This window comes from Cibotium barometz, chromosome 1 (genome assembly GCF_041138505.1).
Source record: "Cibotium barometz isolate CiBa-2024 chromosome 1, ASM4113850v1, whole genome shotgun sequence".
Lineage (NCBI taxonomy): Eukaryota > Viridiplantae > Streptophyta > Polypodiopsida > Cyatheales > Cibotiaceae > Cibotium > Cibotium barometz.
This window is the reverse complement of record NC_141046.1, coordinates 9,975,018-9,993,820: the sequence shown is the minus strand read 5'-3', so window position 1 is coordinate 9,993,820 and position 18,803 is coordinate 9,975,018. Positions and strand designations below refer to the sequence as shown.

At 43.9% G+C, this 18,803-nt stretch overlaps 1 protein-coding gene across 1 annotated transcript in view; it reads left to right on the top strand.

Moving 5' to 3' along the window:
- LOC147641584 (uncharacterized) overlaps positions 1 to 15,000 on the top strand; it is a 30,729-nt gene extending 15,729 nt beyond the window's left edge. The window contains exon 3 of the mRNA XM_086790889.1: positions 14,617 to 15,000. Coding sequence (XP_086647015.1) covers positions 14,617 to 14,697 — 81 coding nt within the window. The 3' untranslated portion in view covers positions 14,698 to 15,000. The remainder of the gene's footprint in view (positions 1 to 14,616) is intronic.
- The last annotated feature ends 3,803 nt before the right edge of the window (positions 15,001 to 18,803 follow it).

Here is an 18,803-nt window from a genome sequence, read left to right as displayed (position 1 = left end):
TCATTGTGTGGACTCATTCACTCCACTAGGGAGTGGGTCCAGCATTAGGACTATTTTGGGGTGTTTACTCCTTTTCAGGAAGGCAGCCTATGGCTGTAGATTTAGGGTACCTTTTTGTACCATATGAATATACTGAATTTCCAACTCTCTCTCTCTCTCTCTCTCTCTCTCTCTCTCTCTCTCTCTCTTCTGTCTGCGTTTTTGCATCAGCCTGTTCTAAGTGGTGTTTAGGGTTGAAAGAAGACTCTCAGAGCTTCCGCGTGTTACAGTACCTCGATCTCGGAACTTCGTATAGATCCGGTTCTCGTACTTTGCATAAATCTTTTTATGATACTGGATAAGAACGTGGAGAAGTCATTATCCGTGAGGGAAGGTTGGGATTCTAAGGTAGCCCTCGTCTTATTGTCACACTCCGAAAGGAGGTACCAATGGTTTTGGTGGCAGTGAGCGTGTTGGAAAGACCTTGTGGCCCTCTTGTCCATGTAGGGGCACTGTTGTACCCTTGTGGTCTATTCCGTACATATTTAGACGCGAGTAGAGACTAGTCTTGGGTATACAGAATTGTGTTGCAGGCAAAACATTGTTTTGGACAGCTTTGACAATATTTTTGAGCTGAGGGAAGGGCAACTCCAATAGCCATCATGAGCAGTTCTCCACATCATAGTGAGGTTATGTTGCAGCAATTACAGTCCGAAGTGGCTGAATTGAAGTCTATTTTGGCCATCCCAAAATTCAGCACTCTTGAGTCTCTGAAGAAGAGGCATAGAGAACCAACACTTCATGCCTCTCAAGAAGCCACTTCAAGATCCCATACCCGCTCTCGCTCTCATGCCCATAACCGTTCTCCTTCACCTAGCCACAATTCTTCTCCCCATAAAAGCCATTCTCGCCATCATAAAAGCCATGCTAAACTTAAAGCCTGTTCTCCTTCTCCCACTGAAAAGCCCTCAAAGAGATTGAAGACTTTCAAGGCTGGGGATAAAGATGTTAAGTTTGAATCTTATAATGGGAAACGGGATATTACTAAAGCTCTTTCTTTTATTAGACAGTTTGAGGTTGCATTTGTGAATGGCAATTTTACTGAAAAGTCTAAACTTTGTCACGTGGGCATGTATTTGAAGGATACGGCTAGCAATTGGTTGTTGGCCAAGATTCTTGAGAACAAGGATCCAAAGTCTTGGGAAGACTTTAAAATTCAGTTTTATGAACAGTTTCTTCCACCTAACTTTGAGAAAGATGTAAAGAAAGAGTGGGATTGGTTGTCACAAAAAGAGCATGAAAGTGTGTTTGCATATGTAGATAAGTTTTAGGTTATTTTGCTTAAAGTAACCCCCTTTATGAAGATTGCTAATGATGAGAAGATGCGGAAGTTTGAAAGTGGTCTCCAACCTAATATTAGGATGAGCCTAAAACTCTATCCTAATAGTACCTTACAGCACATGATGGAGTCGGCAATTAATACCGAAAGTTTGCATTCAAAGGGCACCCCCAGAAAGCAAGAGTTTAGCTCGTACAAAGCTAAACAGAGAGCAAATCAAGAGCTGTCCAAAGGTGGACAGCAAGCTAGAAGTGGAGAAAGAGAGCAAAAGAAGAAGGGGATTGACAAAAAGAATCCGGGGGGTAAGAACAAATCAAATCGCCTTAGTTCTGAACAACTTAAGGAGTACCGAGAGCAAGGTAAATGCTCCCAATGTGGTAGCAAAGACCACATGAAGAGAGAATGTCCTCAACTTGTTAATGATGAAGGCACCCATGCAGCCCCACCCTCTTCTAATGCAGTACTAGATGTTCAAGGCAATACCTCAGCTGATCCAAATAGCCGCACTTTGCTAAAGGCTTGGGGTAAATTGCAAGATTAAAAAGCTTTGTTTTCATTCGATCCGGGCTCTGCTGACAATTTCATAAGTCAATTTGTTTGTATTTGGTTTTTTTCAAAGATAAAATTAAGTCTAAAGATGAAGCCATGTCACATCTAGATAAGACTAGGGTAGATTTTTTATATCATTATGAAGATTGTTTTGCAGATGCCTTGCCTAGGCAACTTCCCCCGCAACGTCTCGAGGATCATTACATTGATTTGATTCCTAGGAGCTTACCTCCAAATCGGTCCCCTTATAGGGTGAGTGCAAGCCAACAAGAAGAAATCATGACACAAGTCAATGATCTTCTTGAAAAGGTTTGGTACAACCCATCTCATCACCTTATTGCTCACCCGTTTTGTTGGTACAAAAAAAAGATGGTTCATATAGAATGTGCATTGACTACAGGGCCTTGAATAAGATAACCATCCAGAATCGGTTTCCAATACCGGTTGTTCACACACATTGGAACCGCTTTATTTAAAGCTTACATTCAGTGCTAGTTTACACAACCACCTAGCAATTGTTTATTCCCACATTAAGCACTATTAATATTTAACAATAAATAAGTGCCTAGAACCCCTTTACATCATTGCAGCTTGCAAGTGGGTTACATGTGATTGCACGGGACTTGCACATGACCTAACTGTAGCGGAAAGTGGAAACACGGGAGAGAGAGTGAGAGAGAGAGATGGAGAGGAAACACATGTGAGAACCTCCTCTCAATATCATCATCCAAAGGAATACATGTCCCGAGCAAGAGGGGAGAAAACCTCATATGTGAGAGACTGCAGCAAACAATGCCAAGCAAGTAGTGAAGAATGAGGGAGGCAAGCCAGCTATATATATGCCCAAAAGTAGGCAGCCGACTAGCATCCACACGGCTGGGATAAATGTCCAAGACTAGGATATATATCCAAGACACCATAAAAATGGTGATAAAATAGGGAAAAAATATGTGAGGGGTGACCAACCCCTCTAGCTAACATGGTCAGCCCTAGAGGCTAAAATAGGACACCAAACATGAAGCCAGTAACAAGGAGAGGATGTCTAACACCCCCTCTCAGCACCGGATGCTGAGTGAATTCCAAGAAGCCAGAGACGTCGTCCTCGATCAAAGATGAAAGACTGCAAAAACAGGTACCAAGAAAGCTCCACAAGCAATCTCCTCAGCAACTCAACTACAAAAGCAACAAAATAAGCTGCCAGGTACACCGCTGCTCTAGAAGAAAACAACCATGTAGGCTGCAACATGCTACTCCAAATAATGGTTCCAAATGGCAAACCCCAAGTGTAAGAACACTCCCCAAAGTGGAATGTCGTGTAACCAGCCTAAAGAAGGCATGAAAAATCTCATAACCAACCAAGATCAGATCTTGTAGATAATCAATCCTAGGAGAAGCAAACTGCTCCTCACTAGAACCCTCAAAAGAAATAGAGTCAATCTGCTCCAACTCTGTACCAAGAGTAGCCAAATGTTGTACAAAAGCATCCTGTGAAAAGATCGCAAGATGTAAAGACTTTGTAGAAAAGATGGGGTCCATGAAAGAGTGCACAGAGCGGAAGCAGAGTGGCACTAGAATGTGCTGAACAGAGAGTGCAAGAGAGAGAGAGATATGGAGAGAACTATGCTGAATATACTGAAGCAAAACAGTCCCAAGCAAGAGACACTACAAGTCTCATAAGTGAGGGAGCAAAATATGTACAAGACTAAATGAGAAATGAGAGGCCAGCATCCACTATTTATAGTAGGGGGAAGCTGGCCGACTGGCGACTGGAGATGCAAAACAGGCCGACTGGGCTATTGGACAAGGCCGACTGGAAAATGCCAGAAAGGCTGGGAAAAATCCCAAAAAAATACTAGAACCAGCCCACAAGCAAGGGCCATGCAAAAGGGACCAAATGGGCGCCATAAAAGAGCAGAATCTGGGGATGAATGTGCTAACACCCCCTCTCAGCAGCACCAGATGCTGAACAAACTCCGAAGATGAGGAGACAAGGAAGCCTGAGAAACTGGCTTGGTGAACAAATCTACAGCATTCTCCGCGGAAGGACAAATCTCCAGCAAGAACCCATTCACGAACATAGTGATACTGAATCTCAATGTGTTTCGTTCGAGCATGAAACACAGGGTTCTTGTCGATGGCGATGCAACTCTGATTGTCACACCAAAGAAGAGTAGATCCGGTAGGAGGGCAGTCGAGCTCCTCCAATAATCTTCGCAAACATATCGCCTCACATGCAGCATAACAAACTGCACGGTACTCCGCCTCGGTAGAGGAAAGCGCCGCAGTAGGCTGCTTTTTACTGCTCCAAGAAATGGCTCCAGACCCAAGTGAAAAAACACAACCAGTGGGGTCGAACGCCGTGTATCTGGATCTCCAACCCAGTCTGAGTCAAACCATCCAACAAGAGTGCGTCCTTGAACATAAAAGATGCCAAAATCCACTCTGAGAGCACAACGCCAATGCTGTTGACGAGGTTTGGATGAGAAGGAACTCAATAAACTGACTGCGAAGCATATGTCCAATCGGGAGTAGGTCAACCATACCAAACAACCGACGAGAACCCAATACTGTCCCTGATCAGCCCCTGGAGAAGCATCAAGTGAAGAAAGCTTCTTACCAATATCCATAGGAGAAGATACTGGTTTGCACCCAATCAACTAAAATCTATCGAGAATCTCCCGAGTGTACTTCCGCTGAGAGAAGAAAATGCCCTTCGAGGTCTGCCAAATCTCAAAGCCAAGAAAATAATGCAAGAGGCCAAGATCCGTCTTCTCAAACTCTGTCTCCAAAGCATCCATAACAGAACGGATCCGCATAGAATAAGAACCTGTAAAGATGAGGTCATCAACATAGACCACAATGATAACAATCAACCCCCTCTCAAGGAGGATATAAAGGTTCTAATCTGCATGAGAACGGCGCAGGCCGAGCTTCTGAAAGAACTCATCAATTCGCTAGTACCAAGCTCGCGGAGTTTGCTTTAGACCATATAAAGCCTTATTCAGCCGGTACACATGATCATGTTTGCTCGGAACAACAAATCCTGGCGGTTGATCAATATAAACCTCCTGTGTAAGCTCTCCATTCAAGAAAGCCGACTTGACGTCCATATGGAAAACGGGCCATCTATGATGTCCTGCAAGTGCAAGAACGGTATGAATAGTAGTCATCCGGGCCGTCGGAGCGAAGGTCTCATCGAAGTCGACACCAGGGCGCTGAGCATAACCCTTGGCAACCGACCTCGCCTTGTGCTTGTCCAAGCTGCGATCAACTCGGAACTTTGATTTGAAGATCCAACGCATACCAGTCACCTTAAGCTGCAGTGGCCGAGGCACCAAAATCCAAGTGCCATTCCGTTCGATAGCATCCAACTCTGCCTGCATAGCACGATGCCAAGGCTCGTGTGAAAGAGCCTCATCTACAGAAGTGGGATCAGAAGGACCATTAATGATAGTAGACATAAGAGCATAATTAACAAACATGTTGCCCTCATGAATTTGTTTCCCTGTAATTCTGGAAGAACGCCGAAGAGAACCAGGCGGAGGAGCAGAAGGAAGCTCACGTAACCCAGAATCACGAATTGTCTGATAATACCAACCAGGTACAGATCTGCTCGAACTCACCGGAGGAGGAGCGAGGTCATCATCCTCTGACTGAGTATCCTCAGCTGGAGGTGTAACAAAAGCAGCGGGAGCAGGAGGAGAAGGAGGAGGCGGAGACGGAGGTGAAGGAAGAAGAAGCTCACCATCCCCCTCTAAAGATGTAGGAGTCTCGTCGAACACCACATCACGGCTCACAACAACTTTACCGGCCTGAGGATCATAAAGATGATATGCCTAGGACACAGTGCTGTATCTGAGAAAAGTCGTGCGCTGAGACTTTGAGTCCAACTTGGAGCGATGCTTCTTAGGCACATGAACATACGCTGTACTGGAAATGAACAACGGAGGGCTTCTCACCATGGAAAGCCTCATATGGAGTTTTATCGGGAAGAGCAGCAGTAGGAGACCTGTTCTGAATGTAGACAGCAGTGGAAGCCGCCTCAGCCCAGAAACGTCGAGGTAATGAAGAATGCTCAAGCATAGCACGGGCCATCTCCATAATGGTCCTATTCTTCCTCTCGGAAACTCCATTCTGTGATGGAGTATATGATGTAGTAAGCTGTCTCCGAATGCCATGTGTCTTGTAATATTGCTGAAACTCCGGGGATGTGAACTCACCCCCTCCATCGGTCCAAAGTACTGAAATCACAAGATTTATCATCCTTTGATCACTGCCATATCCCACATACATAGCCATAACAATTGATTATACAATGTGGAAGTATTGAAAAGAAATGATACTGCACTAGGGACTAGAAGATGGGCTGGTCCCCCCCCCCCCCATTTGAAGGATATGTATTGCCTTCTTTAAGGGAGTAAGAATTTTACACTAGTACATAAAATGGGTGGCTTGGTCCAGCCATACACCACCGCTTCTTCCAAAATGATTGAACATGAAAACAACTCACAAAAACTATATTTGCCCACAAGTAGCCCAGCTACAAGCTAGCAATATGGTGCTTAGCAACCTTCACTAAGATTGCCCAACAATCTTGATTTTTGCAAATGTAGCTTAACTTCAATGAGATCAACCATCTAGTGTTTGAAAATCAGCCTTATGAAAATGCCCAGCACTTTTGAAGGGTTCTCCTGCATAGAACTTGTAGCAACCGGAGACAAGATGATTCTTCCACAGCTTCAATCTTTAGAATTTGTCTTCTTCTTCTTCTTCTAACTTGAATAGAGACTTCCAATTCTGAAAATCAGAATTCAGCCAGCTAATAAGTGTTTTGGAGAGGTAAAAAAACTATGGTATGCCTCGAAAAATACTCTACAATAATTGTAATAGATAGAGCAATAAACAAAGGCCAAGAATGAGGCTGGAAATCTGAATTTATAGAGTTCTATTCAGCCTAGAAGGAGGCGCCTAGATGAAGAGAAGGAGTGGAGGTTATTGCTCATGAAAAGATGTGGTAGGGAGAGGTTTGTGCAAGACTTTTGGATCAAAGAATGGCTATTAGCAAAGTAGCAACTCATGTAGCTAAAAGAGGAGGAAAAGTTTACTTTTTATCTTTTTCTTTTGCGTTAACTAGCTTGCATGACTCTTTTGGAGAAAAGTGAGCTTGCATGCTTTACTTTTAAGAAAAGTAAGCTTGCATGGCACACTTTTAGATGCACGAAAAGAAAAGTAAGCTTGCATGGCACACTTTTAGATACACTTTTAGATACACTTTTACATGCATTGCATGATGCATGCATGTAGCTGAAAAAGCTTGCATGGCGCATGCATGGGGGTTTCTGGCCATACATGTCGCATGCATGAGGATTTATGGCCATGCATGTCGCATGTATGGGGGTTTCTAACTATGCATGTCGCATGTATGGGAGTTTCTAACTATGCATGTCACATGCATGAGGGTTTCTGACCATGCATGTCGCATGCATGGAGGTTTCTCATCATGGAGAAGAAGTTTATGAACCATACTTAGCTAGACTGTCATGCATGCACGCATGCATGAAAATCCACATAAGAGTGGACTGCCTTCAAAATGCCAATTATTCCTGTACAAATCCATCAATACAAGTTAATTGAAGACAGGTTATGCAACATACTAACCCATGGGTGCAATCCAGGCGTCCCCAGATCCATGAGCTTCTCATGCAATAGAATACAAGCATTGTCCAGGTAAACAAAACAATACACGCAAATAAAAATAAGCCATGCACACAAATGTATGCATTTAAATACATATTTTGGAAGAAACCCCATCTATTTATTTACAAGGGCTATGGTATTTTGCTCTCCAAGATCCATCAAATATCCATGGTATTATGTATTGCATGTGGTTCTCCGAGATCCATCAAATGCTTAACATGCTTCTATGCAACCAGGATCTCATAGATACAGCTAGTATACACATACATGTGAAGCTTAACCATAAACATTCCATGGCCACATGTAGTGTCCAACACCCACGTCCATGGATAATAGGGAATTTACAATACGAATCCTAAGAAATTAGGGAGTAGTTACAAATGCTGCCACGAAGTGACTGCCTCACTTGTAAGGTGGGGAGCCCCTACGTGGACTGATCTGTAATCCTAGCTAAAGAAAAATAAGCAGTAAATTGATGAATGAATTGATTAACTGCTAAATGATCACACTTACCATCATACTTACTAAAATTTGGTTGAGTTCGAATGATGGTAGTCGATGTCGCGGGTTGCTGGCTGGTGGCACCTATGGCTGGGGGAACTGAAGAGAGGTGGTGATACCTCATATGTATGGTCTCCTTTAAACTTTTCCCTTTGGTGCTCGAGTAACATACGTTCTCAATCGAGCTCTCGTTGGTGCTCCCGAGTGGCGAGTTCAGCCTGACATCGGTCTTCTTCGATCCTGCGTTGGCTTCCTCATAGTCCCGTCTATTTACTTTTTCTTGTTGCTTTCTTGCTTCAGCTTCAGCTTTTTCTTCTCTGTGTCGATTCTCGTCTTCTCTTCTTTGTTGTTCAATAAAAAAGAAGAGGGAGATGTAGTCGGGGGGGGGTTGGAGGAGGAGGAGGTCGTGCTGTTGTTGCTTTTAAGAGTTGGAGACGCTCCATAAGAAGCTGGTTGTGAGCTCTGAGTAGAGCTATGGTATCTGCGGTAGTCGGAAGAGCAAGGTCTCCTTCGGGGGAGATGTCTTCCGACTGTTGTGTACTCTCCTTTGTAGACATGATGCTGAAGTCAATTTGACCATCCAAGGATGCCCTCAAGCTAGGATGCGGTGTGTGTGGACAAGCTGCATCTGATACCAATGTAACATGCAACGGAAGTATTCGTAATTAAGGATCCTGTCACACAAGTCTCACACCGCCTTTTGTATCATGAGTTTCGCGAGTTTAGCAATCCACTTTTATGACTTCAAACTTTAAGAGATTTAGAGAGAGAGAGAGAGAAAGAAAGAAAGAAAGATTTTATTAACGTCTTCCAAAAGACCGAATTGGGCCTATGAGACAAATCAGTGTACCTGTGTGGGGTATCCACTGTCATCCCAACAAAATGAAAAAGTACTGAACTAAAAAGCTGAATCTGGGTGTGCAATAAGTACAATGAGTGGGGGAGGGGATGGAGCTCTACTACTAGGAGAATGCAAAGCTATATGCATGGAGTATACAATCATGATATGCAACCTAGCTAGCGCCATCCTGTACCATATTGGGGGTATAAAATGGTATACATCAATGAAGGGGGTGTCCACAGCTCGCTGAAGAACATGCCTGGGTCTGCTCTGAAGCGAGCCAGTCGCTCCGCATCCTCTCTGTGAAACTGAGCTCTAATCTCTGTCATTTCTGGTATAGGCGTGGTGTCCGAAAGCCAAGTGTCCTTTGTCTCCTGTGGGCTCTGAGTGTCTCTGCTCTCTGGAGAGTAATTCCCTGCTGTGTAGGGGCTGGGAGTGGGATGGATCTCTGAAAAAATGTAGTAATCTGTGTCTGTCATCCCCCCTTTGGAGCTGTTTGAGCCTGTAATGTTCTCTCTCTGTGTACGTTGTATGTCTAGAATGAATCTCCCCAGTATGCACTGGTCTGCTGCCTCAAAGAGCTGGCGTAGGGAATGTGGCTCTCTGAATAAAATGGGATATCTCTCTCTGATGGTTGCATATGCTCTGCATCTGCATACATAATGCTCGTCACTCTCCACCTCCTCTCTGCACAATCTGCATACCCTCTCCTCTTGGGGGATCCGTGCTGCTCTGCGAGTCTCGATCTCCAATCGATGTGATGAGACTCTAAGCTGACCAATAGCTACTCGGGAGCTGTGTGGTAAAAAGCCCTCCATGTATCTAGGCCTCTCTATAAATCCATCATCAGTGATACTCATGAAGTGATCCCTGTAGTACAGCATCTTCGGTGGAAGAGGCTGTGTAGGCGATATCCATGTCTCTCGTGTATAGAGCTGCCTTAGGTCCTGTCTCAATACTCTGTTCCTCTCACTATGAGAGAGACGGATATGTGGTGCATCCCTGTCATATTGGAATGGTGGTAGGTGATCCATGTCTAGGCCATGCTGTAGCCTGTGAGAACCAATGTGTGACCTGTGCATACCTGAGAGAGAGAGAGAGAGAGAGAGAGAGAGAGAGAAACTGTACACCGTATAGGGTTCCGAATTACCCACTGAAGGGCCCCCTATCACGTTACCGGAATAGTATTTGCTTTATTACTTTGAAGAGAATGACTTTTGGACTGACGATAAGCCAAACGCAAGATTTCGGAGGACCAAGAGTTGGGCTGAACTGTACACGGCTGTAGAAACACCAATAATGACCGATCTCGAGCCTATGCACTCTTCCCAATGGAATGAAGGCTGCAAATCTGAGGCTGAGGTATAGGCTGATTGGGACTAGTTCTAGGCTGTGAATGAATGCTGAAATGAATATGAATGCTGAGTTTTACCTTGACCAAAGTGGCTGAAGCAAAATGATGAGTTGTATGCGGGCTGAATGCTGCTAGCTGTTGAAAACGCAAGGTTGATGGAGCTCTGAGGCTAGCTGGCTGCAAGGGATGCTGCGTTTTGCTGATGCGTGGTTGAAACTGTTAAGCGATGATGCTCCAGGCTGAGGACTGCAACGCTTGAGGCTTTGATATCTGAATTATGTGATGGAATGAGTGATGCAAAGCAAGCCTATTTATATGCTCATGAATGGCAGGTCGGTTGGCTGAAGGGCTGGCCAACTGCAGCCTAATTGCTATACGACTTGCATATGATGGATAATGATCATTAAATGGGAAAAATGCCAGATAAATGCTAATAAATATCCTAAGAATATTAGATGCTATTTCAAGGCTTCTGCAATGATCTATGTGCAATGGATGAATGATATGCAATATGTAGAGTGCTTTCTAATGCAAACCCTAAGGTTTCTACTGACTCTACATGCACGAATGATTCTCTCGAAGTGGGTTAAGGGACTTGACTGACTGACTGACTGACTGACTCACTATGGCTGAGGAATGACCTATGTAGCTCGTGCCTGACATATCCTGGACTGAGGATTACAATGGGGTCACGACGTACGACAAATATCATCCTAAAGGGTACTAATACTATACAATGTTGCACTGATGATGATGATCCATCTTGTCACCATGCACTACAGTGCAGAGTGCATGTGACAGTTGGCGCCTGCGCCCACTGCTCCATTGCTGTATGTCGCTCAGCTGGTGGTTGTGTCATCTCAGCCAGCTGTATAAGACCAGCCTGCTCACTGTCTCAAATCTCTGCCGCTGCCTCGCCCATAGGTGCTCCTCCAGCTCAGCCGTGTTCTCAGGTCATAGCTCAGCCTTGTTGTGCCTTGTGTGTTTGAGGGAAAGAACAAAGAAGAGGATCAACTCTCACTAGCATCCCTAGGAGAGAGGTACATGCATTTTGGGGCTTTCTTTTTCATACACTTTTTTTCTGTCAAATTCAAAGTCTTTGTAGGGCATATTTGGGGATTCTTGTTTATAAAGGGGAAGTTTTGTAAAGTGGAAGCATCCATAGACACTCTTGTACCTGTGCATATCATCTAGGCATTCTTGTTTTGTGTAACACTCCCGGAGTCTTGTGTTAACTCATTCAAGTATCCACCTTGTTTTTGGTATACTTTGGCGATTACACTGTCAATCACTTCATATCCCGGTGCCTCGTGTGCACACTCCCGTAACTCTCTTTCTATTATTTTCCCAAGAGCTCACATCAAGGGGGGGCTTTCCTATTCCTAATTCTCTCTCAAGCTTTGGAAAATTCTGAACTACTGTGAGGATGTCGCAAAGAGCTTCCACTAAACTTTTGAGGTTTGGTGGATTCATGACAACTGAAGATTGGCTTGATGGTTCCAACTACTCATTATGGAGCTTGCTGGACCTCCTCGGCAGCATCAAGGGGGACTCAAACTGTGGCATAAGTTGTGTTAGGCACTTTGGCACCGCCTCTTGGACCCATTGAAGATCAAAGATGGTGGGATGCCCGTGATGCTAAAGCAATGGCCATGATTGCTCTTTCAGTCAAGCGATCAATTGCACCTCACATTTGATCGTGCAGCTCTACAAGGGTTGCGTGGGTGGTCCGCGAGAGCATGTTCCAGTCCTGTAATGAAGCACGAGTCATGTATCTAATGTGGGAGCTGGCCAACTTTACCATGAACGAAGGTGATTCCATTACAGATCAACTTACCAAGGTAACAAACGTAAAAGAATAGTTGCTGAATATAGATGAGGTAGTTGATAATAGAAAGTTGGTCACCACCATTCTTAACTCCTTACTTGAGTCCTATTAAAGTTTCCATACTTCTTTGAATCTCTCTATGAGAGGAGGCAATCCTATATCCTTTGAGGAGTTGGTTGGATTACTTCTCCATGAGGAGCAGACAAAGAAGAACAGATCTAGGAGTGATGCAAGTAGAGGAGACCAAGCCTACTTCTCTAGGGTCAAAGGCAAAGTGGACTTGCAAAGGGTGACAGCAAGAAGAAGAAAGGAAAGTGTCATTATTGTCACAAGCCAAGGCACTACATCGAAGAGTGTCGAAAGAGGCTTGCAAAGCTGAAAGCTAATGAAGACTTTGTGTAAACTCCGCTTCTTCTACCTTCAACGACAAGAAGTAGCAGCCAGAAGAACAAGTAAAATTAGTCTAGGATGACTGGGCTTGCTAACCGCATTATCACTATGGGGGGGAATGCTAAGTATTTATAGTGATTCATGTGGGAATAAACAAGTGGTAGGTGGTGGTGTAAACTAGCATTGAATGCAGGCTTTAAATAAAGCGGTTCCAATGTGTGTGAACAACTGCAAGTATGTGTAAGTTTCTTGTGTGGGAATAGCCTCTTAAAAGGCATATGTAGTGGCATCATATTTAGCATATGTGGTGGCATCATATTTAGCATATGCTTTAGAATATGTAAAGGGGTCTCGCCCATAAAAAGGACCTATGTCTATAATGAATTTATGCTTTCCACTTACTCTTGTACTCCCTCTATCCCTTTGCCTTGTGCTGATTATCTAGTTGATCATCATCTCTCTCTCTCTCTCTCTCTCTCTCTCTCTTCTCCCCACTAGTTGTGTGTTTGCACTTTAGGCATCTTGCCAACATTTATTAGACCCTTGGTTGGGTGCCCGGAATACAAGTTAGGTCATTTAGGAATTTTGGAGTCTACCTAGGCGAAAAAGGCTACTAGCAAAGTAACAGATGGCCATGGAACCTTGATGAGAGCATGGACAGGGCTGTGGGCAGTCCAGCCTATGGCACCCATTGACCAAGGTGAAAATGGCAGTGCCCATCTGGTAAAAGGTGCCCAAGGTAAAAGGGGAGAAAGCATTTAAATGATTTATTTGTCCACTTTTCCCTAGTCGGCCAGCATCTACAGGCCAACTTGCTCATGAGGCTACTATATATACGTGGCCAATAATCCATCTTTTCCATTGGCGATAATCTCAAGCATATGAGTTTTTGAGCCCTCTGTGTGAAGAGCAAAACACAGGTCATCTTCAAGTCAAGGAAGAGGGGTGAAAGTCCTAATTTCAGGTCAGTTATCTTCTGGGCAGATTCAGCCCATTCGTTGTGCTCACTCAGTTGCAGCAATCAAAACACTCTCTTCGGAGGGGCCCCCCTTAAGCGAGTAGTTGGGACCCCATTAGGTGTACGGTGTCTTCTCTCTCTCTCTCTCTCTCTCTCTCTCTCTCATCTTGCTCTTACCATAATCAGCAAGTAACACTCTACTTATCATGATTAAGAAGACTTCGGCTATGCCGCATGTAACACGTAGATGATAAACTGAAGACTGCAGGCCAACTGCTCGCTAGAAGAGAGGTTATCTGCTTCTTCTTTAGCATATCCACCTTACGTGGTGCCTGATGGTGAAGCCATTGAATTCCTGTCTTTGCTAAGTTCTCCCCTTTTGACAAGTTGGGGGTGTGGGTCAAACTTAATCAACAAAGCCAGAAGATTTCTTCCTACTTGATATTTGCTCCTGATATCATGTTGTAGGTCTCTGCCACAGCTGCAAATCCCTTCTAGTTGCCCTTAGTGCCTGTCATCAAGAAACCCTGTAGTTTGTTGGGGTTGTGGTAGGGAGCCATAATCTCCGTTCTATGCCACCAAGAAATTTGTTAGGACGGTGGATATTGCCATTCTTTGCCACCAAGAAGTTGCTCATGACCTCCACCAACAAGAAAAGGTTGTGGTAGGGAGCCATAATCTCCATTCTATGCCAGCAAGAAATTTGTTAGGACGGTGGATATTGCCATTCTTTGTTGCCAACAAGAAAAGGTATGTTGTCAGAGGTCATCTCTGGGAAATAGAGAAACACTTTACCCATGTACCTAACATGTTCCCCTGGATAAACACCTGGTTGCTTATTAGTTGAAGAGAGAAGTTATGAATGAGAGAACAGTAAATGCTGAGTCTCAGCAGGTAGAGCAAGGTATTGTGTAAGACAAGAAGTAGAAGAGTATTTAGAATGTGAGGAAGAAATCAAAGGGGGAGAGTCATGGATGAAGCCAAGATTTCAGGAATGGAAGGGTGCAATGCTGTCATTTACCTCATGATTTGTGTATTTTAGAATTGTGTTGTACTGTGCTGAGTTTTTGTCAACAGTGTTCAGCCGCTTGATTCTAACATTTGGTTTTAAGAATTCTCCACTCAAGACTGGCGTTCTTTCCAACATTAGGATTTCATAACATATTTTATGCTTTTACAGGCTTTTTTATGGTTCAAGTCAATCGAGCTGGCAAATAAAGCAGCACGTGACCAAGATCGGGAAGACGGATTTCTGGATTGATCATGAAATGGGCAATATGTTTCCTTGAATCCGAGTCTCTTTTGGGATATGTATCATCAACCTGTATTATGAACTCTTCATGATTTTGTCGTGTACCTACTATAGTTTAAATGTCCCATGCCATCATGTACCAGAGAAGCTTTCTGCATTGCTGGTTCTGCTCGGTAAAGCTGGACAAAAAAACTAAGGAATAATCCTTCTGCTTTGTAAACAGTTTGATTGATTCTTTCCTTCAGTTCAACCAAGGATATCCAAGCATGCATCTCAGAAGTATGGGTTGAAATGTAAGTTTGTTTCAGAGATTTGACTGTCTAGGTTGAGGAATCTGGGGGTGTCTCATAACTGTTGTTCTTGAGATGGATGTATATCAAGAATGTGCTCCAAGGAAAGGATGCCTCCGATAAGGCTGACAGTGGTGTCTGTGTAAAAAGGAATGTCTCAGGATGTGTTTAGAGACCATAGACCTGGGGATAAAAATGCCCTTGGCTATAGAAAATTCGGCAAATCAGCTACAATAGACGTAACATGTTTATTATGTAAGTGTGCTTACGTGGAGCTGTCCAACTGGCCGACCAGCTTTCAGGCAGCTGACAAGGAGGTTGAGTGTCATTCACAAGCATGGGAGATGGGGTAGTAGAGCCAGTGTCAGGCAACTAATAAAGAGATTTGTTTTTGGATTGGTGACATCATTGTATGTTCCATGTTTTGGCAAATACGGCAGGTTAGGTCTATGTGGTCTTCTCTTTTGTCAGGCCTCTGCTAGTATCTTGATTTTGCTGATTCTGAGGTGTTTTGCATGTGCGTCAGGGTTTGCAGGCAAATAGGTTACCCTAGTTTTTGTGTTAGGGTTTCCTGCAACCAGGTCTTCCACATAGAGTTAGTTCTTACATGTAGAGAGTCGGCATGAGTCAGGTCGAAGTGCAAGTAGGTTAAAGTTCTCTAAATCCCCTACATAATGAGTATCTGGATGGAGAGTTCTTAGACTGAGATGGCGAGGTTTAGGAGAGGGTGGTTTTTGACTCACAGGTGAGAACATTAATATCATGAAGGAGGAGTTCACAAGCAAGTTGGCACCTTTATTGATATGTAATACAGTACAGTCTCCAGGGGCTGAGATGAAGAGGTTTAGGAGGGGGTTCGTGGGTCAGAACATCAACATGAGTTGGCACCTTTATTGGCAAGTAACACAGTAAAGTTTCCAGGGGCCAAGACTCAGCCCACGAGCATTGCTGTTTATAGAAGATGCTATCTTAGAAGTGCAGTTGCCAGAGCAAGAGGTAGGCCAACAGTTGGCCAAAGAACTCGAAGTGTCTCTTTCCAAATCTAGTGTGGAGGACCATTTTCCAGTTGTAGCAGGTCCCATGGCAACATATCCAGTAAAGTTTTTATTGTAGGCAGGCCTAGAGAGTGTACAGAGATGGACAGAGCTGTGCTGACAACTTTCTCGAAACTGGTAATTGTGATGATAGGTACTTTTTGGGAGTTGGAATTGCACATTGTGATGGCCATAGTTCCATAGGAGGTGTGATGGTTGGTATGTTACACAAGTTATATCCTCTTTCTCTTCTCTAATGCATCTTCGCACTTCTTGTTCCACGATTCACTTCACTTTTATCATGAGATCTACACGTGATATCATACATTTTTACTAGTGAAACCATCTAGACTATATGGATGTGCAACTTGACTAAGAGAGGACCACGGCAATGGTAGCATCATCAAGAACTGCACAGAGTGGTGGAATTCCCTTAAAAGTGAACAACTGTAACCTCAAACCCTACCAATAGAGCTTTGTGTAATGGGTGTGGCATTGATCATTTGTACAAAGCTTGTCTTTTGAGGACATGGCAAACCAGAATGTGAACGGAAGGGCAATTGTAACACGGAAATCTTATCTATCTTAAACCTTGATTAAACACATAAACATGACAAAGGAAGAGAGAAGATAAACAGTTCTGTACAGTACACCAAAATAGGGGCTAGAAGTGGGCTGACAACACCCCCCCCCTCTCCTTATGGTTAGATTACCAAAAAGGAGTCGGCTTCAGATACAACCTTGCGGGTGCCTAGGGATTCTCTAATGGCATGCACATGAATCTTCCAGTAAAAGATAACACAAAACATATGCCTGGCTTTACCCAGACTTTATCAAACAATCTGTAGTCAACGTAGAGGCTCGTGAACACAATATAGGGGAGCTCTAGCAGCCACAAGCACATGTAGGACAACTATGGACAGCCCACAACATTCCCACATCAGCACGGGACAGCCCTGTATGCTTGTTTCCAACCCTGCAGAGCCATAGGAAGAAGTCGACTAGCTCAAAAGTGGTTGAACCAGTCCTCAGACACACCTAGATGAAGTCGGCCAGCAGATTTGAGTGTTTGTAGAAGTCGGCCAGCACATAAGAGGCTTCAGAATAGGTTGACCAGCTCTTTGGAGGAGTCGACCAGCAGATAGGGATGCATAGATCAGGTCCGCCAGCCCTTATTGACTTGAAAAAGCAATTGACTAGCCACGTGGTGCATGTAGAGAAGTCGACCAGCCACTTGGCACCTATAGGAGTAGCCGACCAGCCCTCTCTCCCTTGTAGATGGAGTTGGCCAGCTTTTTGTGCATGCTCTTGCTTTTTTTGCTCCAAAAATAGCTCCCCTTGGAATTAGATCCTTCTTGCCCAAAATAGCCAACTTAGCTTGGAGGGCAAGCCAGAAGGAGGCAGATATCTTCCTCTAGGGGCCCATAAAGTGTCCAGTCCCTCGTCCTGTGGGCTACCATGTGTATTAAAATAGTCCCCTTGAATGTGTATAGCCTATAAGCTATGCGGTCATATATTAATGAATGTGAACCTGCACCCATACTTATTAGCATATGAAAACATAAAGTTGTAAATTAAGTTTTGGAAAGCACTTACCACCCGCAAAACACATGTAGACCACCTGTCAGATTAAGACAAGTGTGCATACACGTCCACAGGGTGCCCAGAAATCCTTGGCCCCATGGACAACACAGGCAATAATCTACGGCATTGTCCAGGCAAACAAAACAAATCATGCAAAAATAAAATTAAGGACATGCACACACGAGTGCAATTAAACTGGAAGATACACCCATATGCTCAATTGTATCAATGAGGTAAAATGTTCAGGGATCTAGAATTCTTTTGGAACCTTCCTAAAAGATAAATACAAAGTGAACACTAGGATAGCTAGTCCTGGGAAAACACACCATGTTAGGCTCCATATGGCATACATGTACTATCATGTTAGGTTCCTTAGGCCACACATGTACTATCATGTCACGCTCCATATGCCACACAAGCACAATCAGAAATAGAAGCAATGAGGGGTTTTGTGACATTCTCCCCTCGGCTTTTAAGCAGTTAACTGCAACTAAAAAGCTTCTAGATAGGCCATCAAAGCTCTGGATAATCGTGAAAGTAATCCTCGTCAATCCATTTTGCATCCATAGCTGAATAGTTTTTAAACTTCACAAGATGGTGGCGTACAAGCTTGCCTCTCGCATGCTTACGCTCTTTGTGAAAAACTATCTGCTCAGGATGTAATACCTCCTCAAGTTCATCCGCCTCTAGTGGATCTTCCAAAGCTCGTTCCATAGGAGGTGGCCCCACGTAAGGCCTCAACAAGCTGACATGAAAAGCATTATGTATTTTCCAATGATCGAGTAGTACCAATGTATAAGCCGCTTCATTTATCTTGTGTAAAATTTGGAATGGCCCATAATACCCGCTCGAAGGCTTAGGATATCGGCCCTCTTTACCCAATCACCTTCTGAAGTCGTGCTTTCTTGAACTTAAGTAATACCCAATCACCTTCTGAAGTCGTGCTTTCTTGAACTTAAGTAATACCCAATCACCTTCTTTGAAGATTACCTCTCTCCTGTGCTTGTCAGCTACGTTTTAATGCTAAGTTTGAGATCTTTCTATGGCTGTTCGTACTTGTGCAAATGCAGTATCCAAATCTCTCACATACTCATCTGCTGCAAAAATTTCATATTTGGTTCGTAAGATAGGTGGTAATACCACCCTGCCATAAACGGTCTCAAGTGGAGCCTTCCTAGTTGAGGAATGCACCATGGTGTTCTATGCA